The sequence below is a fragment of the Pseudophryne corroboree genome, chromosome 1 (assembly GCF_028390025.1).
Source record: "Pseudophryne corroboree isolate aPseCor3 chromosome 1, aPseCor3.hap2, whole genome shotgun sequence".
NCBI classification, from domain to species: domain Eukaryota; kingdom Metazoa; phylum Chordata; class Amphibia; order Anura; family Myobatrachidae; genus Pseudophryne; species Pseudophryne corroboree.
In genome coordinates this window covers 790,329,588-790,354,661 of record NC_086444.1, presented here as the reverse complement: position 1 = coordinate 790,354,661, position 25,074 = coordinate 790,329,588, and the positions used below count along the sequence as shown (strand labels likewise).

Here is a 25,074-nt window from a genome sequence, read left to right as displayed (position 1 = left end):
TATCATCTGATGTGTACGCTCAATTGCGCGCATGCAACATCTTCTGGTTGATCTTCTGCACGGCCAACCAGACGATATCGGATGCGATGCAATGCATATTAATAAAGGATGGAACAGTGATTATTCAGCCGTTCATTAAATCTTCCTGGTGTGTACCGGCAATCTAGCATGGTCCAGGGCGAAGGGAAATTGCCCCATCCATCGGTCTTATCGCCAGTCTTTCTGATGTGCCGGCCTTAGGGTGGGTACACACCAGAATGATATCGGGACGCGTTGGAACGACAAATCATCTACATCGTCTAGTATGTACGCACAATTGCGTGCTCCTGCGGGTCACATGCCACATTGTCTGGTCGGCCGTGCTACGCGGCCAATCAGATGATACTGTATATGTCTGGCCATTCAGTGTAATAAAGGATGTAACTAGGTATCATTATATCATGCAGTGTATATGGCCAATCTTGCATGGTCCGGGCCGGAAGGAATTCGGTCTGACCATCGGGACAATTAGCCGCTGTTATGGTGTGTACAAAAATAAATCATGTGGACAAAACAGCAGAGAGCAATGCATTTGTGTTTCACATTTGCTATCGTTTTTTTTTTAATTATTATTTAACAAGATTTTATTTCTAAAATGACTGTAGATATGGCTTTACCAATCCTTACTATAGACTATCCCAACCTTATAAGATAATGAGGCATGGTAGGGATGGGTTATATAAGCAACTGGCCACTGTGTAATAAAGGTCAGAGATCAGGCTGGTCAAGGTAACGTTTGTCTTTAGTCTGAGCAAATTACTGTAGACCGAATTCACTTCTGAGGTGAGAGGGAATTGAAATGACATTTCTATGTTATATATGTAAAAACTGTATCAGCCAGTAAGATTATTAAAATAAAAAATGACTTGTATTGCACTTGCCTATTCCTGGCAATTTGTTTATTTCACTGCTGATATTTCTGTTCCTTACTATTTTCTAGGAAATCGGGAAAGGTAATCAGACTGATACACCCAGGGAACTGGTAGAGTTTGAGCATGGAGAAGTTTATGTGGACATGGATGAGTGTGCAGGTAAATCACATCAATTTAACATTTTTTCATTTGTGGTTCTAAAGACACATTCCTATGCCTGTTCATTGCAGCGTTGAAATGTTGGCAGTATTTCCACAGGTTATTGATAGCTTCACACACTTACCATTAAGTAAATGTCAAAACACTAAAAGATGATCAGAAAAGGTAGAAAAAAAGCGAAATGCTGTCAGGTTTTTTTTTTCCAACTACTGCCATTTGTCATGTCCACACAGTGGGGCAGATGTATTAATGTATTAATCCTGGAGAAGTTATAAAGCAGTGATAAGTGCAAGGTGCTAACGCACCAGCCAATCAGCTCCAATATGTAAATTGACGGGAGCTGACTGGCTGGTGTATTATCACCTTGCACAGTGCCGTAACTAGACATTTTAGCGCTGTGTCCAAGAAACAGCATCGGCGCCCCCACCCCCGATATACAAAACAGGGCCAAAAACTATAGGAGCATGGCCACAGAGCTCCCTTTCACACATTATGGCAGCAAAGACCCCCTTTTTTACACATTAGGCAGGTAGAGTCCCCTTTTTTACACATTACGGCAGCAGAGAGTCCCCTTTTTTATACATTACGGCAGCAGAGAGTCCCCTTTTTTACACATTAGGGCAGCAGAGTCCCTTTTTTACACATTACAGCAACAGAGAGTCCCCATTTTTACACATTAGGGTAGCAGAGAGTCCCCTTTTTTACACATTACGGCAGTAGAGAGTCCCCTCTTTTTACACATTAGTGCAGCAGAGATTCCCCTTTTTTTACACATTAGGGCAGCAGAGAATCCCCTTTTTTACACATTAGGCAGGCGGAGTCCCCTTTTTTACACATTACAACGGCAGAGTCCCCCTTTTTACGCATTAAGCAGGCAGAGTCTCCTTTTTACACATTAAGCATGCAGGGTCCCCTTTTTACACATTAGGCAGCAGATTTCTCTTTTTACACATTAAGCAGGCAGAGTCTCATTTTACACATTGGGAAGCAGAGTCCTCCTTTTTACATGAGAGAGAGAGAGAGAGAGAGAGAGAGAGAGAGTGTGTGTGTGTGTGTGTGTGTGTGTGTGTGTGTGTGTGTGTGTGTGTGTGTGAGTGACAGTGTTTGTGTGTGTATTATACTTAACTGTGACCAGCTGGCAGAGTGGCAGGCCTCTCTCCTTCTCCTTCCTGGCCGAGTCCTCCTCCTCCTCCCCCAGCTCTCAGCTCCTCGCAGTGCTGTCTCTCCCGAGTTGCAGGGGGTGGCGATCCGGCATCCAGAGGCGAACATTTATGTCCCGGGACTCGGGAACCAGAGCTGCTGCTCCTCCATCCTCTCTCCCCCGCAGTCGCTCCCCCTGCATGATGCAGTTGCTCCCGGCACCGACAAGTATGGAACTTGCAGGGGGAAGGTAAGGGAGCCATCGCCGCAACTATGTCTGAGAACAGCCCGCTGCTGGTGATCGGTGCAGAGGCTGGGATACCGCTGAATGAACAATGCGGAGACCGTAGGGCCGGGTCAGCGAAGCCTGGACGCTGAGGAGTTGATAGTGGTGAGTGGGCGCCGTCAGATTAGACTGCGCTAGCAGGATGATTGCAGCAGGCAGCAGCAGTGCCACGAACGATCACCTTGCTTGCCCACATACTGAGCCAGCACTACTGAGTCCCCTGCAGCAAAGGAAGCAGGGGCCAGGTGCCAGCGGGAGTGAGTCGGGCTGGGGATAGCGGCCATGTGGGTTAGGAATGTGCTGCCAGATGGTGCGCTCTCAGTGCATTTGCGCTGTGGGCAAGGCACCATTGGCACACATCTAGTTACGGCCCTGGTAGGGAGCAGAAAGGGTAGCAGAGAGAGTGGGTGTAGGGAGCAGTGAGTGAGGGGAGCAGAGAGTGGGTGTAGGAAGCAGTGAGTGTGAGGAGCAGAGAGAGTGGGTGTAGGGAACAGTGAGGGTGAGTGTAGGGAGCAGTGAGGGTGGGTGATTGAGGGGAGTAGAGAGAGTGGGTGTAGGGAGCAGTGAGTGAAGGGAGCAGAGAGTGGGTGTAGGAAGCAGTGAGTGTGAGGAGCAGAGAGGGTGGGTGTAGGGAGCAGAGAGGGTGGGTGTAGGGAGCAGAGAGGGTGGGTGTAGGGAGCAGGGAGGGTGGGTGTAGGGAGCAGTGAGTTAGGGGAACAGAGCAAGTGAGTGTAGGGAGCAGAGAGGGTGGGTGTAGGGAGCAGTGAGTGAGGGGAGCAGAGAGTGGGTGTAGGAAGCAGTGAGTGTGAGGAGCAGAGAGAGTGGGTGTAGGGAACAGTGAGGGTGAGTGTAGGGAGCAGTGAGGGTGGGTGATTGAGGGGAGTAGAGAGAGTGGGTGTAGGGAGCAGTGAGTGAAGGGAGCAGAGAGTGGGTGTAGGAAGCAGTGAGTGTGAGGAGCAGAGAGGGTGGGTGTAGGGAGCAGAGCGGGTGGGTGTAGGGAGCAGAGAGGGTGGGTGTAGGGAGCAGGGAGGGTGGGTGTAGGGAGCAGTGAGTGAGGGGAACAGAGCAAGTGGGTGTAGGGAGCAGAGAGGGTGAGTGTAGGGAGCAGGGAGGGTGGGTGTAGGGAGCAGAGAGGGTGGGTGTAGGGAGCAGTGAGTGAAGGGAACAGAGCAAGTGGGTGTAGGGAGCAGAGAGGGTGGGTGTTGGGAGCAGAGAGCGTGGGTGAAGGGAGCAGAGAGTGGGTGTAGGGAGCAGCGAGTGAGGGGAACAGAGCAAGTGGGTGTAGGGAGCAGAGAGCGGGTGTAGGGAGCAGAGAGCGGGTGTAGGGAGCAGAGAGAGTGCGTGTAGGGAGCAGTGAGGGTGAGTGTAGGGAGCAGTGAGGGTGGGTGATTGAGGGGAGTAGAGAGAGTGGGTGTAGGGAGCAGTGAGTGAAGGGAGCAGAGAGTGGGTGTAGAAAGCAGTGAGTGTGAGGAGCAGAGAGGGTGGGTGTAGGGAGCAGAGAGGGTGGGTGTAGGGAGCAGAGAGGGTGGGTGTAGAAAGCAGGGAGGGTGGGTGTAGGGAACAGAGAGGGTGGGTGTAGGGAGCAGTGAGTGAAGGGAACAGAGCAAGTGGGTGTAGGGAGCAGAGAGGGTGGGTGTAGGGAGCAGAGAAGGTGGGTGTAGGGAGCAGGGAGGGTGGGTGTAGGGAACAGAGAGGGTGGGTGTAGGGAGCAGTAGGTGAAGGGAACAGAGCAAGTGGGTGTAGGGAGCAGAGAGGGTGGGTGTAGGGAGCAGAGAGTGTGGATGAAGGGAGCAGAGAGTAGGTGTAGGGAGCAGCGAGTGAGGGGAACAGAGCAAGTGGGTGTAGGGAGCAGAGAGCGGGTGTAGGGAGCAGAGAGCGGGTGTAGGGAGCAGAGAGGGTGGGTGTAGGGATCAGTGAGTGAGGGGAACAGTGCAAGTGGATGTAGGGAGTAGAGAGCGGGTGTAGGGAGCAGTGAGGGTGAGTGTAGGGATCAGTGAGTGATGGGAACAGAGCAAGTGTGTGTAGGGAGCAGAGAGGGTGAGTGTAGGGAGACGTGAGTAAGGGGAACAGAGCAAGTGGGTGACACTGAGGGGAGCAGAGAAACTGGGGTGTAGGGAACAGTGCGTGATGACATCAGTCAGTGTGGAGCTGCCAGTGCCGAGCTAAGTGTGCGTTAATGCTGCGGCTGCCACTTGTAACCTCCCGCCTCCGTCTCTGTAACTCACCCCACACTGCCTCGGTCTGCTCCTGCGCTTTCCAGCTCCTGTAATCACGTGTGCCGCCGCCGAGTTCAAGGCAGAGCTCCGGGGACCGGAGCTCTGCACATCACACAGGCAACGGCTTAGCTGCTAACAGGGACACAGGCCACCTGCGGGTGAGAGGGCGGGCGGCCGTCGCAAACTAATTACATTGATTGCGTGCACTGGATGCGAGAGGTGGTGGCGGCAGGGGGGAGAGCGGAGAGCGAGTGTGCCGGTTGCGCCTGCAGTGCCCATGCGCTGTGGGCAGCGCACACTCGGCACACACGTTGTTACGGCACTGACCTTGCACTTATCACTGCTTTCTCACTTCTCCAGGCTTAATACATCTGCCCGAGTGTGTTTTACATCATGTAGAATATATTTTAGAAAAAGAATTAGCTAAATATTTAGTTTTGTTAATATTTGTCAACAGGGTTTTAGCTTGCTTCACTAGCATAGTTATATACTTTATAACATGTATATTGGGGATGTATTTGGAATATCTACATCATAGTTGCCTACCCTCCCACATTCTACAGGAGACTCCATGAAATAGCAGCAATCTCCCTGACTCCCTAAATAGTTCAGCAATCTCGCTGCTTGCACCTTATCCCCATTATGTAGCTGTTATATACTACCCTGCTTAGTGTCTAAACCTAACCCCCCCTTCCTGCAGCCTAACCCTAACCACCCCCCTTTAGTACCTAAACCCAACCTTTCCCACCCCCGGTGGTGCCTAACCCTCCCTTTTCCGCAGCCAAACCCTAACCCCCACAGGTGGCGCCTAAACCTAACTCTCCCCGCCACACCCCCACAGCCTAGCACTCCCAGTTTTATTTACCTTCGGGATTTCGGCTGTCGGGATTCAAGCATGGGGATGTTGAACTGTTCAGGATTCCAGCATCGGTATTCTGACAGGTGTTGGGATATCAGCGTTGGTATTCTGACTGCCGGGATCCCGACAGCCGGTATCTTAAACGTATATCCTGTGGCTGCATGTATTTTCAAATAATGTTTCCAATGGCGCACATTACTTCTTACAATGGATACAAATCATCTGCCATTTTCCTGCACCCCTTTATTGGGTGCAAGAAAAAAATAGCTAATATTCATTGCCACGGAGTGCCTCTTCCGTAAGCACGGCATAGAGAATAGAACTGCTCATTAAAATTGTACTGCTTACTTTCATTCCTATGACTTCCTGAGTACAATTCTGTCAAGCTGATGCCATCTGGTGACAAAAACAAGGTATAGCAAGGAATTTCAATTCTGCACTTGGAAAATGTACATTGCATGAAGTAGGTTGTATAATTTATTAATTATTATTATTATTATTATTATCCTTTATTTATATGGCGCCACAAGGGTTCCGCAGCGCCCAATTACAGAGTACATAAATAATTAAACAGGAAAACAGCAACTTACAGTTGATGACAGTATAGGACAAGTACAGGGTAAATAAACATAGTTACATCAGCAGATGACACTGGAATAAGTATCAGGTGGCAGAAGACTGCTGGATGTCGTACAGTTGAAGATTATTAAAGTAAGACAAAGGATAAGCACATGAGGGAAGAGGGCCCTGCTCGTGAGAGCTTACAATCTAAAGGGGAGGGGTAGACAGACAGGGGTGACACAGATGGGGTACATAGAGAACGTGGAACAGAGGGTTAGGATGAGATTTGGCTAAGTTTGGTGAAAAGGTGGGTCTTGAGAGCCCATTTGAAGTTTTGTAGAGAGGTGGAGAGTCTGAGGGGGAGAGGTAGGGAATTCCAGAGAAGTGATGCAGCACGTGAAAAATCTTGGAGGTTGGAGTGAGAGGAAGTAATCCGTAGGCAGGAGAGTCGTCGTGCATTAGCAGAGCGAAGAGGACGGGTGGGAGTGTAAAGGGAGATAAGATCAGAGATGTAGATGGGAGAGGAGTGGGTGAGGGCTTTCTAAGCAAGTGTGAGAAGCCTGAAATGGATTCTGAAAGGGAAGGGGAGCCAGTGAAGGTCTAGTAAGAGAGGAGAGGTAGACGTAGTGCGTTTGGTGAGGAAAATGAGCCGGGCAGCAGCATTGAGGATAAATTGGAGTGGAGAGAGGTGTTTGTCAGGAATGCCAGTCAGGAGGAGATTACAGTAGTCCAGTCTGGAGATGACAGTGAGTGGATAAGAGTCTTAGTAGCATCCTGGGTCAGAAAGGGTCTGATCCTGGAAATATTTTTTAGATGAAAATGGCAGGTTTGTGAGAAGTGCTGAATGTGTGGTTTGAGGGAGAGGGAGGAGTCAAGGATTACTCCAAGACAGCGCACTTGGGGGCTAGAGGAGATAGTAGTGCCATCAATAGATAATGAGATTGTAAGGAGGGAGGGAAGATGATCAGCTCGGTCTTAGACATGTCAAGTTTAAGAAAGCGCTGGGACATCCAGGAAGAGGTAGCAGAGAGACAGTTGGAGATATGAGTGAGGAGAGCAGGGGAGAGGTCTGGAGAGGAAAGATAGATTTGGGTGTCATCAGCATAGAGATGATATTGAAAACCAAAAGAAGTAATGAGCTTACCTAGTGAGGATGTATAGAGAGAGAAGAGAAGAGGACCAAGGACAGAACCTTGGGGTACTCCTACAGTTAGTGGAAGTGAGGGGGAGGTGGAGTCATGAGAGAAGACAGAGAATGAACGGTCAGAGAGGTAGGAAGACAGCCAAGAGAGAGCAGTGTCACGCAAACCAATGGAGTGAAGGATTTGCAGTAGAAGAGGATGGTCCAGAATGTCAAAAGCAGCAGAGAGATCCAGTAGAATAAGTAGAGAGTAGTGTCCCTTAGATTTAGCAGCATGGACGTCATTGCATACTTTTGTAAGGGCAGTTTCAGTGGAGTGGAGAGGACGGAAGCCAGACTGGAATGGGTCAAGTAGTGAGTTTGAGGAAAGAAAGGAAGTAAGGCGGTTGTAGACAATACGCTCAAGGAGTTTGGAGGCAAAAGGGAGGAGAGAGATGGGTCGGTAGTTGGAGAGAGTGTTTGGATCAAGGGTAGGTTTTTTAAGAATAGGAGAGATGAGTGCATGCTTAAAGGCAGAGGGGACAATGCCTGATGAGAGGGAGAGATTGAGAAGGTGGGAAAGATGGGAACAAGCAGAAGGAGAGAGGTAGCGGAGGAGGCGGGAGGGGATAGGGTCAAGTGGGGAGGTGGTGAGGGGACAGGAATGAATGAGGGCCATGACTTCCTCTCCAGATGCATAGGAGAAAGATGTCAGGGTTGGTGGGAGGGATGGGGAGGGGTGGTAAGGGATGGGAGAAAGCTGGTTACTGATGGTCTGGTGTGATGTGATGTCCTTACGTATGGAGTCATCATATGAAATGCTTGCAACATCTTCAGATAGGGTTTAACAAACATTTTTAATGCCCATAATGCTAAATCTTTGACAGCTAATTAAAATGTTATACACTTGTATGACGGCAAATTACCTCTTGATTATGACTGCCATTTCTTTTGATTATGAGTCATCTGATGTTGATCAGTCTGGATGATAGATGCAGTCAAACAATGAAAGCACTTGACAGTCTGACTGACCTCGCTAGTGAAGCTCCATCAATTTTTGATAGATCTGGAGATATACGCACATCTGTGTATGGCAAAAGGTCACAGAGATCCAGGCACCTAATTGTTTCACCAGATTGGCCAGTGTATGACCAGTGTATGGCCATAATTAGAATGGATATTTTAAGGGGTTGGGTATGAAATCCTCGGGACTCGTGATCCCAACAGTCAGTAGACCAACAGCAGATTCCAGACGGCCAGATTCCCAACACATCCCAGCAAGTATTTTCTCCCTACCCCAAATCCTAACCCTAAACCACACCTCTCACATCCTAACCATAACCTCCCCCTCCTGCAGCCTAACCCTAACTGCCCCCTCTGCACCCTAACCTCAACCAACACCACAGCCTAACCCTAACCCAACCCCAGTACTTAGCACTGGAATGAGTTGGGATTCTGGCCATCAGGATCCCGCTGTCGATCTCCTGACTGCTGGGATCCTTACTGCTGCTATTTTGACCACATCCCTTTAAACACATGGTGCTATTTTTATATATATATATATATATATATATATATATATATATATCTTTTTTTTAAGTCCTGCTTGGAATTATTTTAGAAGTGTTTTTAGGAACGGGGGAATTACAAGTCTCTAAAATTCTCTATAGTCTAAAGTAACTGTGAATCATATTGGAGGCAAAATAAACTGCTGTTAGATGTTAGTTTATGTAATCTGGCAATTCATACCCAAACCTATGTAATATATCACAAGCAACATTACTAGGCTACATTATAATATATATTAATGTGGAGATAACTCATTTCCTTTTAAGCACTATTTTTAATTACCATGGTCTATTTTTTATGCTTTATCCCTAACATGACAGATCAGCAGTCTCTAAAAGACTGGTGTGGTAAAGAACAAAAAGAAAATCTGCACCAAATGAGTGAAACAGAGCGAGAGGCACATGTGTATCCTGTAATAAAGTGCCCAGAGAAAAATGGTGGAACAGGAAAGCATTCAGAGTGCCGCGTTTCTGATGGCACATCGGACATGATTGATGACTATTGCCTATTAGGACCTGCTGACAATCCCTCAGGGCCTTTTACAAATGATCTATCTTATGTCTTACAAGGTAAGGAACAGCTACAACAGAAATGCCCAACAGGTTATATGGGAACACTACTTATTACATACATTTGAAGACTCTTTAAAGTGCATCTTTCATTAAATGTACAATTGATCATGCAATCTTTTACAATAAATTAACTTAAATATTTACACGGGCTGGTTAATAAGAGCTCAGAATATTGTATTCCCTACCTATGCTGGATCTCTCAATAATATCCTGAAGCATTCACCACACTTTTGCTATTTTCATAAATAAAAATAATTACTTGTATGCACTGATCTGCAAAAGGTCAAGGCCATCAATATTATTGCAAAAATGACTGCAATGGCATACTGCATCCCTGCTTAGCTGCCCCCACCTCCACTTCCACTGTAGTACTAAACAGGAAGCCATGGCTTTTGTAGTCATGGAGATAAGCAAGTGCCTAGAGGTAAGGTTAACATTAGTTTGATTAAAATATGTTGCAGACCTGTTAGTTAATATTTATTCATTAGAAATGTCAAGTTAACTTTAGACAGTGATTGTGACTTATTTAATAATATGGTACAATCCATTCCAACCACTAAATTATTAGCTTGGCTGTAGCACTTATTCAATCTAATATCTGATTGGATGCTATGTATTATGTTACATTTCTCAGAGTTTCACCCTGTTCTTTAGAAATCTGTTCACTATTACTGCTTGTGTACATTTGAAGCATATTTGTAACAAAAGGTCATCTGCACTAAAATATTTATAATGATGGATTATATCTGTTGTAAATGTCCATCAGTGTGTCTTGTTTTGTTGCTAATCTCCAAGCGAGAATGTATTAGGTATTGAGAACAATTGGCAATAGGCCTTGAGCTTCATTTGCAGTTTTCAATATCATTTTTAACAGGTAACTTAATTTCTATATGTAAGGTTGACTTTCTAAAGAGAAGAGCAAAAGCATCATCTTTTTAACAAGGCTTTATGGCTAAAACGTTGCAAGCTCTGTTATGAAATTTAAAGAGCACTTAATGTGTCTTTAATGCTTTAAAAATGTTCTTGACATTAAGGGGTGTGCTTACTAAATAGCAGGGGGGAATGCTGGGCCGTCAGAGTGATGAAAACAGGGGCGGCCCATGAGGTCCCACCCCTTTCCTGTTACGCCATGCCCCCTTTTTGGGCCTTCGACGAGTGGAGGGCTTTTCAGAAACTAAACAAAAAGAGTGTCACTGCCAGATATAACTAGGGCTGACGAAGTGCAACTCCACCAGCAAATTGAAAAGGCAGCAAAAATGCGGGAAGTGTTAATTATAGGGGACTTTAATTATCCTAACATTAATTGGTTATTGGAGGCAGTTGAAAAAGCAAGGGGTAGGGTGTTTTTAAATGTACTTAAAGATGACTATTTATCCCAAGTGATTGAGAAACCAACTAGAAACAACACCACACTAGATCTGGTGATAACAAATAATGTAGAGACAATTACTAACATTGATGTAAGGGAGCCCTTGGCAAATAGCGATCACAATTAGATCACATTCGTAATATGTCACCAAAAACAGCATTATAAGGGTTTGACTAAAACTTTTAATTTTAGTAAAGCTAATTTTACCTTGCTCAGACAATCGATAAGGGGCGTAGATTGGGACCAAATGTTTAATGGTAAGAGTACTGCAGAAATGTGGGTCACCTTTAAAACGTTACTGTGCAAATTTATGCATAAATACATTCCAAAGGGCAGCAAAAGTTAGAGAAGCAGGTTCAAATCTATGTGGCTAAATAAGAGGGTAAAGGTATTGATGGACAAAAAAAGGGGAGCATTTAAGGCATTTAAATCTGACAGGAGTCTGGAGACCTTCCGCTACTACAAAGAGTGTAATAAACTATGCAAAAAGGAAATTAGAGCAGCTAAAATAGAAAATGAAAAACTGATTGCAAAGGAAGTTAAATGTAACCCCAAGAAATTATATCAATGGTAAAAGGATAAAAAAAAGACAGTATAGAACCCTTAAAAAATTAACTGTGTGAATCGTTAAATAGTGACTACGAAAAAGCAGAGTTATTGAATAAATTCTTCTTGTCTGTATTTACTATAGAGGAAAAAATGGTAGGAATAGAACAAGATAATAGTAAGGACCAAAATTACTTCTCGAGTTTAAATGAGGATGTAGTCAAAGAAACGACTGAATAAAATTAAGATCAACAAATCACCGGGGCCAGATAGGCTGCACCCAAGGGTTCTCAAGGAGCTAAACTCAGAGATAGCTAGGCCATTACATTTAATCTTTAAAGCTTCCATCATGACAGGCAAGGTTCCAAGGGACTGGTGAATTGAAGATGTGGTGCCACTTTTTAAAAAGGGAATTAAATCTAATCCCGGGAATTACAGACCAGTAAGCCTAAAATCTATAATTGGGAAAATAATGGAAGGAGTGTTAAGCGATAGCATTCAGGAGTATTTGGGATGCCTTAACATAATTAGTGCGAACCAGCATGGGTTTGTGAAAAACAGGTCATGTCAAACTAACTTAATTAACTTCTATGAAGAAGTAAGTGCAAATTTAGACAACAGAAATGCTGTGGATGTGGTCTTCTTAGATTTTGCAAAAGCCTTCGACACAGTACCTCACACGATGTTGTGTCTTAAGTTAAGAGAGTTGGGGCTTGGTGACAGCATTTGTATTTGGGTCAAATATTGGTTGGAAAATAGAGAACAGCGAGTTGTAGTCAATGGAACATTTTCGAGTTGGACTAAAGTATTAAGTGGTGTACCTCAGGGGTCTGTACTAGGCCCACTGCTGTTTAATATATTTAAAAATGATATAGGAAATGGTATTGAGAGTAAAGTATCAATTTTTGCGGATGATACTGAACTGTGTAGGATAATTAGATCAGATCAGGACATTGACTCTCTTCAGGACGATTTAACTAAACTGGGGGGTTGGGCAACAAAGGGGAGTATGAGGTTCAATATAGAGAAATGTAAAGTTATGCTTTTCAGGATCAAAAACAAAGAGGCAAACTATACATTGAATGGGGTAATTCTTGGAAAATCATTATTGGAGAAAGTTTTGGGGGTGATCATTGACAATAGACTTAGCAGCAGTCCACAATGTCGAGATGCTGCAGTAAAGGCCAATAGGGTATTAGCATGCATAAAATGGGGACTAGAGACCAGGGATGAAAGTGTAATCCTGCCACTGTATAAAGCATTGGTACGGCCCCATCTAGAATACTGTGTACAATTTTGGGCTCCGCACTATAAAAAAGACATAGTTGAACTAGAAAGGGTTCAGAAAAGAGCTACAAAATTAGTTAAGTGCCTAGAGTTATTGGATTATGAGGAAATACTACTTAGGCTGGATATGTTTACGCTGGAAAAAAGGCGCATATGAGGGGACTTCATTAATATCTTCAAATATATCAAGAGGCAGGGACGGATCCAGAAGAAAATGATAGGGGGGCACCATGAAAGGGGCAAGTACATTTGCGTGTGGCTTCGGTGCATGTGAGGTGGCGCTTCTTATACAATGCCCACAGTTGTAGCGCTCATTATGCAATGTCCACTGTACTGCGCCCCTTATATAGACCCCATAGTAGTGGTGCCCCTTATGCAATGCTCGTATTGCCCCCAGTAGTAATGTTGTCTGTAGAAATGCCCCAGTCATTTAGCGCCCTAGTAGTTATGCCCCCAGTGGTAATGCCCCTGCAGTTATGACCCCAGTAGTTTACCCCCGCCCCCTTTAGTTTAGCCTCCCAGTGGTAATGCCCCCAGTAGTTTGCCTGCTTGTAGTTTAGCCATCAGTAGTAATTCCCCCCTGTAGTTTGCCCCCTTGTAGTTTAGCCCCCAGTAGTAATGCCCCCAGTAGTTTGGTCCCTGTAGTTATCCCCCAGTAGTTTGGCCCCTGTAGTTATGCCCCCAGTAGTTTGACCCCCCTGTAGTTTAGCCCCCAAGTAGTAATGCCCCTGTAGTTAAGCCGCCAGTAGTAATGTCCCTGTTGTTACGCCACCAGTAGTAATGCCCTCCTGTAGTATGCCCCCAGTAGTTAGCCCCTTTGTAGTTGACCCCCAGTAATAATATCCCCCAGTAGTTTGCCCCCAGTAGATGCCCCCCAGTAATAATGTCCCCCAGTAGTTTGCCCCCAGTAGATGCCCCCCAGTAATAATATCCTCCAGTAGTTTGCCCCAGTAGTAATGCCCCTTAGGAGTTTGCCCCAATAGATGACCCCCAGTAGTAATGCCCCCAGTAGATGCCCCCCAGTAATAATGTCCCCAGTAGATGGCCCCCAGTAAAAATGTCCTCCAGTAGCTGCCCCCAGTAGTAATGCCCCCAATAGATGACCCCCCAGTAGTAATGCCCCCAGTAGATGCCCCCCAGTAATAATGCCCCCAGTAGTTTGCCCCCAGTAGTAATGCCCCCCCAGTAGTAATGCCCCTTGTTGATGCCCCCCAGTAGTAATGTCCCCCATAGTTTGCCACCAGTAGATGCCCCCACTGCATTAAGGAAGAAATAACCATCATACTTACCGAGCCCCATTCCCGCTTCCAGACCACTGCAGTCCTCCTCTTGGCGTCCGCTCCTCAGCACTATGAGAGAGACGTCATGACTGACGTCTCTCCCATAGCGCACGCTGCACAGTGACAGCGCCGGAAGCTGGAGCTCAGTAGTGTGCTCCTGCCTCCGGCTGCCGCTGTGCAGGGAGACGGGCGCCCGCTGATTACACAATCTCAGCGGGCGCCCGTCATCTCCCTGTGCGGCGCCGGCGGCGGGGGGACGGGGGACGGAGGCCACAAATGACAGGGGGGGCACGGGCCCGAGTGCCCCCCCCCCCTGGATCCGCCACTGTCAAGAGGCAATATAAGGAACTTTCAGGCAATATACTTATTAAGAGCTCTGTACACAGGACACGGGGTCATCCCCTTAGGTTGGAGGGGAGGAAGTTTAAGACCAAGCGTAGGAGAGGATTCTTCACAGTGCGGAGAGTGAGTTTATGGAATTCACTGTCGGAGAGTGGTAATGTCGGATTCAATCGAGGCATTTAAGAAAGGATTAGATAAATTTTTAGCGGAAAATAGCATCGAAGGTTATAATTAAATTGGAGATAATACATCATATAGCACTATAGGTTAATCTCAATGGACAATTGTCTTTTTTCAACCTCAACAATTATGTAACTATGTAACTATGTAACTGATTCCAGGGACACTCCTGGTTGAAACCATGGGGCATTGCCAATGTTATAGAACTACAAACCACTGGATATTATATTCAGCGTATTGAATTGTAATACTTATGACAGTGATGTGCATTGGTTTACAAATGGCCATAGCCCTGGTAGTTTGGTCAAAACCCCTGGAAAAAACTGCCACAAATATGGTCCATCTACCCGCCCAATCAAAAGGTAAAGAAATCACAATACACTTAGAATAAAATCAATCAAGGAGTCAAATAATATTAGTAATTAGTAATTCTTAGTGTAATAGGGGCAATATTATTTTATTAACATATTAGAGGGCAAAATTCATACTTAGTTTTATTAAGGGCAAGTTTATGGTAAAGGAGCTATATTCATTATATGTTCATTGGTGTACAAAGATGTTTTTATGACAGGCCTTTAGTAAATCTGGGGTGTTCAAAATGCTGGGACAATCACTAAAACATGACTCCAAGATAAGTAAGGTACCCTGAAGGTACCCAAACTTTTGTTTAGGTAGAACATCAATATTGTTTAAATTAAAAAATGTTACACCTAAAGGATTAGAGGATGTAAATGGTATGTAAATATATGGTAGCACATTAGTAGCTATTCTTCAAACTCTGGTATGCTTATTGCAATGTCAAAATGGTAAACAAAATGTAAGCAACAATTGAATTTGTCACTACAGCTCATTAAAGGCTTCTAGTAACACATTTTGTTCAGCAATAACAAACTGTTACATTCTTAGGAGAAATTATATCTTTCATGCATGTATGAATGTGTATATCTATTATATAATTTGTTGTCTGTCCTGACTCCCTGGTATGCACCGAGTCTGATGCTTGCACGCAGCTACCCAAGCACACAACCCACCCAAACACACACGCATAATTATAGCAGCTCCCTCCCACTGCTACCAATGGTGGACACATGCACTGATCATTAGGGATGGTCATTGATGGGTTAACCATCGATGGTGCCATTAGTGGTTAACATTAGGGGGCGCATCTATGGAAAATGTGCGCATACCATCACTACCTGGCTGCCATTGATGACAGAGAACCATTAGATCTGCTCCATCGATGGAAAAACTATTGACTATCAGTGACAAATCCTCAATGGTTGTTAACCATTGATGGTCGCTGGCCATCGCTACAGTTCATGCTCCAGGGAGCGGCACCATTCCCTCACTGCACAACGGTGACCTCCATGATGTCAAATAAGGGGCAGCAGCATGTAGATATTCTGGGAGACATAATATATGATCGCAGGAGTGCAGCTGCAGTTTACAAGCAACAGCTGGGAGACCGCACTGGCTCACCAAAAAGCATATAGGAGAGAACAAGCAGCACTTCACGGTAAACCTAGCCAGATTTATAGCAGGTATCTGGGGGTATGTTCAATAACAGTAGAGCTCAGACTACACAGCCTAATCTCAACTCATCCAAATCACATAACAATAGGGCAATGGTCAGGGAACAGGGGTAAATTACCCCAAATGGGGTAAAAATGAAATTCCTGGGGGTAATGAATGATCGCGCAGCAAAGACATAGTCCCGTCCAGTACCGGCCGGCCGGCTCGCGATGTGACGTGCTGACGTCACACACCGCGCTCCCTCCTGCCCGCCGTGCGCTTTGCTCCTGGCCGCCCTGTGCTGTGCTCCCTCATGCCCGCCCGTCCTGCGCTGTCCTGTCCTCCCGCCTGTGGCCCACCAACCCACACACAGAACTTGCAGTGTTCTGTGGCTGACCGCTGACGGAGTTCCGCAGGATCAGACAGTGGCCCACATAACAGTGGGAAATTCCCACTGACATTACTGAGGTGAGGATGTACAATCTGTCTCTCCCCCCCCCCCCCTCTTCCCCCTCATCCATCTTAATTAACCTATTCATTGCCAAAAAATAAATGGCGAAAATATATATTTATAGTATAGGTGAAGCAAGGTCACTTCTGGTGAGGGAGTCACAATAATGTGTAGAACCAGGGGCATAACTAGTTATTTGGGTCCCCATAGCAACATGTGTAAGGGCCCCATGTACCACCCAATGCCAAAAATACCTCACATAGAAAACAAAGGTAAAAGAAGTAATTCCCCTATGGGGCTCACAGCTAAAGTAGGAGGCTTCAGCTGGGGGCCCCATAGCAGCTGCACCCACTGCACCTATGGTATTTACACCTCTTTGTAGACATTGCTACCCAAACAGATAACGTCCTACCATAAAGGTACAGGGTAAGAAAAAACATGGACTTACAGTATTACCAAACTTGTACTGGTGTCAACACAGTTTTGACCAGGCGTCAATTTATGCAGTTTATCAGATGTGAGATAGATTATATTTAATATTTTAATCTGTATTTCTGACCAGGGTTTGACTGGCCCACAGGAAGGGAGGCCAATCCCGGGCCATTTTTTCAATCCCGAGTATCGGGATTGAAAAATGGTCAATCCCGGGATTGGCTTTTCCCTATGTGTCCGATCCCCTCATCCCGCCCGCGCCGCACACATAACTGACCATACAACACGGGTGGGTGGGAAACATCCGTCTCTGCAGAGGCGGCCGGGGCCATGCAGCATCGTGCAGACTGTGGCCCCCCAACCCTGCTGATCTGAGTGCCGGGGACCCCCGCAGGCATGAGAGCCGCCGAGGACATGGTTGGGTTTGAGGCAGAAGCGTCCACAGCTTCCATGGTCTCCAAGGCCAGCAGCCCGTACCAGCCCACCACGGAGCCGGTGAGGCAGAACCGGGGCTGGAGGGACAGAACCGGGGCTGGAGGAACAGAACCGGAGCTGGAGGGGCAGAACCGGGGCTGGAGGGGCATCTGCTTTGACATGGACTACATCCGCTCTGTCTATGGGATCCTGAAATGCAGCCAAGTGGTGAGTAGTGCTGGGCTGCAGAGCGTGCACTCAGTCAGTGCAGGGCGCCCCAGCCTTGCCCCAGTAATAATCAGCATGCTGTGTGTGTGGGAACTCGGTCAGATGCTGGGATAGTAGTGGGTATACGTGTGGCCCATTACTGCCAGCAAGTATTGTGCACACTGCTCTGCCCTTCACTGGTCACTGACCCCAGCCAGGAGAACACACACCAGCATGTGCCCAGGAAGTGGTGCAAGAGTGCTACTGGGAGGGTGCCCTTAGCCGAGTACCCAAAGGGGGCGGTTCACAGGCTTCTTCTGCCTGGAATTGGTGACTTGATGCCCGGTTGGAGCCACTGGGATCACCCGCCCCTCCTGCACCTTAGCAATACCCCATCACGCCGCAGCGAACTGGGCCCCTGCTTCAGGGGATTCAGGTAGCCAGCTCGGTCTGCACTGCCATGACTCGCAGATGCCGCCCTGGGCTCCAATGCTGTGCACATACACAGCGTGCTCTGACAGCGGCGGGACAGACGCACTCGGTCTGTGGTGAGTCACTGCTGTCGCTGCGTCTCTCCGCCTGCACCAATCGCACAGCCGGCTCTTTGTGACTTCAAATGCGGGGGAAGCCGAGAGGAGGGTGCAGGGCAGCATCTGAGCGTCCTGAGGATGCTCAATGCTGATCCCTCAATCCCCGGGATTGGAGCTTTTGTATCCCGGGATTGAATCCCGGACGTTTTTGTGCCTAAATCCCGGGATCCCGAGATTGGCCTCCCTACCCACAGGGGAACAGGGGAAACCACCAGTGGGCCCCACTACCTGTGGGCCCTTTCCTCATCTAGGGATCAGGTTCCAAACTCTATCCTAGTGCACTTGAATTATGCATAATACTGTACATATGTTACATTATACTTCACAAGAATTTGGTTTATTATACATTTACCAAGGGGCACAGAACATGTACTCTGTAATGGTTATTCAAACCTCTGTGGTGGCTGGCCACGCTCCCACTGGATCCTGGCCACACCCTTAAGCATGGGATCCTACAACAGTATTCCCCCGGTGGGCCCCTCAGGCCCCAGTCCGACACTGTTTCTGACTTGAATAGTTGGAGAAATGATGCAGTTACAAAAACATTCTATTATTATTTATTTATTATTTATTAACAGTTTCTTATATAGCGCAGCATATTCCGTTGCGCTTTACAATTAGAACAACAGTAATAGAACAAAACTGGGTAAAAACAGACAGACATAGAGGTAGGAAGGCCCTGCTCGCAAGCTTACAATCTATAGGGAGATAGGCATAGATACACAAGGATAGATGCTACCTATTGCATAATGGTGCACCAGATTGCTAGGTTCTTAATGGGTTGTATGATGATACCCCACAAAGTTATCCAAGTGTCAGGAGGGTGTGAGACTAAAGAAAGACAAGATATGTGATGTTATGAATACTCTACAGAGGATGTAATTAGATAGGGAAGCACTGAAGGTTATGTGGGTGGGTCTGGAATTTGATAGGCTTGTCTGAAGAGGTGAGTTTTCAGGGAACATTTAAAGGTTTGGAGACTAGAGGCGAGTCTTACTGTGCGTGGGAGGGCATTCCACAGAGTGGGTGAAGCCCGGATAAAGTCCTGTAATTTTGAGTGTGAACAAGTAATGCGTGTGGATGAGAGACGTAGATCTTGTGCAGAGCGGAGAGGTAGGGTAGGGAGATATTTTGAGATGAGTGAAGAGATGTATGTTGGTGCAGTTTGGTTAATAGCCTTGTATGTGAGTAAAAGTATTTTATATTTAATACGGTAGAATACCGGTAACCAATGGAGGGACTGACAGAGCGGATCTGCAGACGATGAACGTCTGGCAAGGAAGATTAGCCTCGCAGCTGCATTCAAAATGGATTGTAGTGGTGAGAGCCTATGTTTGGGAAGACCGGTCAGGAGACTATTACAATAATCAATGCGGGAGATAATGAGAGCATGGATTAGAGTTTTTGCTGTGTCTTGTGTAAGATAAGGGCGTATTTTGGATATGTTTCTTAGATGTATGTAACATGATCTTGAGACAGATTGAATGTGGGTAACAAAGGACAGTTCAGAGTCAAGAATGACATCTAGGCAGCGAGCTTGTGGGGTAGGGGTGATTGCAGAGTTCTCAACAGTGATAGAGATATCAGGTTGGAAACTACTATTGGCCGGTGGAAATATAATTAATTCTGTTTTGGAAATATTAAGTTTGAGGTGGCGAGATGTCATCCAAGATGAAATGGCAGAAAGGCATTCAGTGACACGGCCCAATACAGATGGTGACAAATCAGGGGAGGATAGGTAGATTTGAGTATCATCCGCATACAGATGGTACTGAAATCCGAAAGAGTTGATTAGTTTGCCAAGAGATGTGGTATAGATAGAGAAAAGCAGAGGACCTAGGACTGAGCCTTGCGGTACTCCAACTGAGAGAGGTAGCGAAGTAGAGGTGGAATCAGAGAAACGAACACTGAAGGAGCGATTAGATAGGTAGGATGAGAACCAAGAAAGGGCTGTGTCCTGAATACCTTGGGATTGTAGTGTTTGTATGAGAAGAGAGTGGTCAACAGTGTCAAAAGCAGCAGAGAGATCAAGGAGAATAAGGAGAGAGAAATGTCCTTTAGATTTAGCAGTGACCAAATCATTCACTACCTTAGTCAGTGCTGTCTCTGTGGAGTGTTGGGCACGAAATCCTGACTGAAGTGGGTCCAGTAGGCTGTGTGAGTTAAGAAAGTGTGTGAGGCGAGTGTAGGCAAGTCTCTCCAGTAGCTTGGAGGGGCATGGGAGCTGAGAGATGGGACGGTAGTTAGAGAGAGAGTTCGGGTCAGAGTTTTGTTTTTTCAGAATGGGAGTAATCACTGCATGCTTGTATAGAGAAGGAAAGATACCAGTAGACAGGGAGAGATTACAGATTTTCGTTAAGGTTGGGATGAGCACAGTAGACAGAGCTTTACTAATTTGTGAGGGTATAGAGTCAAGGGGAGAGGTATTAGAGTAGGCAGATGAAAAGAGTGCAGATACTTCATCTTCATTTGTAGGATCAAAGGAAGAGAAGGTGTTAGAGGGTTCAGGCAGGGAATTGAGCAGGTCACTTGCTGTGGAAGAGCATACCATTTCATTTCGGATCTTGTCAATCTTGTCCTTGAAATAGGAAGCAAGATCTTGCGCACTGACAGTGGCTGGTGGGTTAGGTGAGGGAGGGACAAGAAGTGATTTAAATGTATTAACTTACTTATAAATACCATCTGTTAGTCCTCCTACCAGTGGAGTTGACGGAAACCCTATGGGGGACACATGGGCATGTAAAAATTGTGGACTCCAGTGTATGTTCCTCCCCACCTTCCATTGATTTCAGTAATTCAAGAAATCAAATCTGGTACACCAGAGATCCAATTGTTAATACAGTATGAAAAACTTAAACTGTGTCAAATAAATGAAACCAGTCTCATAATTATGGAAAGGGGAGGAGAGCCTCCACAGAGAATAAATCATGTAAAGACACAATTCCCACAAAGAGCCATAAAGTAAGATTTAAATCATAGATTAATTTCTCCAAAGTCTTATTAAACACTCTTAAGGAGTCACGAATCAAGGTCAAAACTGTGGAATAGACATGTTTTAATGGTCAGCATACCGACGCTGGGATCCCTTGTGGCGCTCCGGGTGAAAATAGGGGTGTGGCTTCATAAAGGGGCATGGTCAGTTATGCCCCCTGTAGAGTTTTGCCCCTATTTGTGCCCCCAGTAGAGTTGTGCCCCCATTTGTGCCCCCAGTAGATGCCCCAGTAGAGTTGTGCCCTGTTTGTGCCCCAAGTACAGTTGTGCCGCTTCGAAAAAAAAAAATAATACTCACCATCCCCGCTCCTGATTCCCGACCGCTGCTGCCCTCCATCTCCGGCCGCCAGTGCCGCTCCTCTGATCTATGGGAGAGACGTCATGATGTCTCTCCCATAGCACGACCCCTAGTGTCTATGTGCCGCTCCCACAATGCCATGCGGTGCGCGATGACTTCATCGCACACCGCACTGCACTGCATCTACCGAGGACCGGGGGCACCAGTAGCGGATCTTACTATGGCGGTGGCGCCCTCCAGAAGACGGCGCCCCGGGCAAAAATCCTGCATCCCCGTAGCAAGATCCGCTACTGTGCATAGTGTAAACTATATATATTTATTTGGGCAGAATTACAACATACTCAGTTGCCCAGACCAGAGATACTGTAAATTTCATAATTCAGCCAAGATCTTGGGAGTTGTACTATTAATTGTAGTAAGCTGGTTTCATATTTAGTTGCCATTGTGGATGTGTTTTGTGTGCCAAGGTTTCCATACATGTTTTGTTATGAAGCCATATTTTGTACATTTTAATTTGAAGAACCTCAGATTTTGTGATATTATATTTCATATTGTCCTAAATATAATTCCATTATGTTTTGACCCCTATAAATACAATATTATTAGATACCTGTCTGTCTGACACAATCCATGTAGATCTGAATGTACATTTTAGTTTAGCCTAAATAAATATAATAATTTAATAACACTATACTGTAGATCAATAACTCTTGCAGTCCGCTGTATCTTTCCCAGGGTGCGAAATGATAAGTTTGGGTTGTAAAGCTTTCTGAAGGAAAGGCTCCATCTGCTGACACTGCATTAAATAACTCACTAAGGGGTACATTTATTAAGCAGTGATAAGAACGGAGAAGTGAGCCAGTGGAGAAATTTCCCCATCAACCAATCAGCAGCTCTGTATCATTTTATAGTATGCAAATTATAGATGTTACTTCAGTGCTGATTGGTTGCCATGGGCAACTTCTCCACTGGCTCACTTCTCCGCTCTTATCACTGCTTAGTAAATGTACCCCTAAGAGAAGTGGCAAGTAAATCACAGAAGGTAAAAATGATTAATAAACCCACCTGGGCCTGAAGCTTTATCTATAGGGAGTTTCAGAAAAAATTATTATTTTCCTGTGAATCAGCATAATTACTATTTATATTGAAATCATTACAGTACCTATGCTTTTTTTAAACATGTCTTTTTTTAGTTAAGTAAGATGCCCCTATAGATCCTCACTCAAATGATTTTAGAGCATCTTGGAAGGTTTGTCATTTGAAAACAAAAAGATCCATTGGTTCCACTGTTAACTCTGATTTGCATTGACTTTAATTTCTGACAAAAGCTCAGTACCTAATTAACCAAGCTGGAAATCCAATTTGTTTGAATGTTTTCTCTAGACAAGATAATAAAGGATCAATATGGCTTATCTCATCTCGGGTGTTATATACACATCAGGATTTCCTTGCCATTCACATGGCAATCATTCTTTCCAATTTCACACCCACACAAGAATTTTAGATGAGTTTTCTTTAGGATAAATGTACACTGCATTCACTTAGGTAAAGGAATGTCAGTGATGCGTATACCTGTACAGTATACTGTATTTCTTTTGAGCTATGTGACTAATGCTAGCCATACATCAGACCAACTTCCTCCAACTTTCCAAACTTCCAATCGTTCAACTTGTCTGTCCAACTAAAACAGTGCTCCACACACCTAACCAACTTTTTCATCAGACCAGCCAACCAGCCAACTTTTTCAGTAGACATTCAACGTGTGATTTCATAGAATGAGGCAGACAGTGTCTGGCTACTTCTGCATGTTTTGAATAAATGAATACTTGGGGGGGGGGGGTTTAAAGAAAGAAAAAACATTTGCATGTCACTAGTGGCGCTCAGGGCACATGTCCTCCTGACACGCTCTAAGCCACCTTGTTATACCGCAGGACTCCGCCCCTACATAAGAACCAACTTCACAGTGGCAGTCGTTAACACGGAAGGGAGCACCACTGAAGCTAATCAGGAGCTCGGCCACTCTGTCAGATTAGTAAACGGGGGATTCCGGAACTGGGAAACTGCTGCAGAATAGAAGGGTATCCGGACTCTAGGTCGACACCAATAAGGTCAACAACACTTAGGTCGACACCAATTGGTCGACACACCTTAGGTCGACACCTGATATAGGTCAACATGGACAAAAGGTTGGCATGTACAAGGTCGAAATGGAAAAAGGTTGACATGAGTTTCACATTTTTTGCATTTTTTTTAACTTTTTCATACTTTACGATCCACGTGGACTACAATTGGGAATGGTAACCTGTGAGCGAAGCGAGCCATGCAAGGGGACGCAGTGCACCAATTGGAGTTCCCGGTCGCATTATGGAGAAAATGACACAAAAAAACCCATTAAAAACTCATGTCGACCTTTTGTCCATGTCGACCTATTCCAGGTGCCGACCTAAGGTGTGGCGACTGATAATGTCGATATTATCTTAAAACATAAAGCTATACCTTTAAACACACTTTTACCATGGAGCCGCTACGGCCGCTAAACTTAATATGCACTCTACGTACCTTTTACGCTATTTGCGTAATGAGTCCCGTACCATGTACGGACTCTGCGTACAAACGCCGCGCTGGGGGTACAAAGTACACGCAGCGCGTACACACTCAATGAATACACTTTTAAACCTTATACAGTTTGGCAATGTAATACACTTTAAACCCTAGCAGGGAAAAGAGGACACAACACTGATTTGTAGTTAATCACTGGGTTCCGACACCACAGAGTAATATTTCTGAAAGGGGGTTAACAATACAAATTATGCACTACAATACAATAGAGTAAATGGCTACAGTCAATGTACATACGTGAGAATATTCGCATGCGCTTCCCGGTCTGGTCCTCCGCTATCAGGTAGATAACGTTGAGTGTCCTGTTGGTCCGGCCAGGCAGCAACAGGCTTTTTATACAATACTTCCAAAAGCAATACAATGGATACTGTAATCCCTTTGTCCATTGGACACAGGGATGCATCTTTACAGTACAGGAGAGGTCATAGGTTGGTTTGAAAAGGTGGGCGATGTCTTTCTCAACTGTTCTTGTGGGTGGTCTCCTCTGGATTTCCGCTGCATACATAATATACAGTAAATACAGTTTATATCTATATTCTGCTTCTGCACATAACTATCCACAGGAACATGCGATCTTCCTCAAAGCAACACCGGAATGTTACCCTTAAAATACCCTACAGCTGGATACCAGACACCACCTTATAACCTTAGTCTGTCCCCTCCTATCATGCAAAGGTGAATCCCTTTGTTCTGGAATCATTTAAACTGTTGATACTTGCTGATGTGGTGCAGGGGGACTATGTGTACAATGTGCACTATTTGGAATAAATATATAATGTTTTGATAGCCCTCCATGCGTTCACAAACTCCGCCGTAAATACCCACACCACGCGCAGGACCGCGGGAGCGACCATACGCAAATTGCGGATATGTGCACGCATGGCGGAACAAGTGCACACGCAGTGGGCATGTGTGTATATTTTATACGTGCTGCGTGTTCTGTAATATTTTTCGACTTTGACAGTCCACCCTTTGTGTATGACCAGGCACACTGATAATGGTGTCCCTATGCTAGTGAGATATACTGGACTTAGGCAGAGCTCTGAAAGACCGAGTAGGCATGTGGCGTTTGAACTATAATCCTGTCAGTGAACGTAAGAAACGAAGAGGAAACTTTGAAGACAAATCACAGGGTTTAGTAACAGGTAAGTTTGTAAAGGCAA

General features: G+C 45.6%; 1 protein-coding gene across 1 annotated transcript in view; it reads left to right on the top strand.

The window, feature by feature from the left end:
* Nucleotides 1-25,074, top strand: part of BANK1 (B cell scaffold protein with ankyrin repeats 1) — a 1,166,863-nt gene that overhangs the window by 802,084 nt on the left and 339,705 nt on the right. The window contains exons 7-8 of the mRNA XM_063918381.1: nucleotides 980-1,070; nucleotides 9,142-9,390. Of these exons, the coding sequence (XP_063774451.1) occupies nucleotides 980-1,070; nucleotides 9,142-9,390 (340 nt within the window). The remainder of the gene's footprint in view (nucleotides 1-979; nucleotides 1,071-9,141; nucleotides 9,391-25,074) is intronic.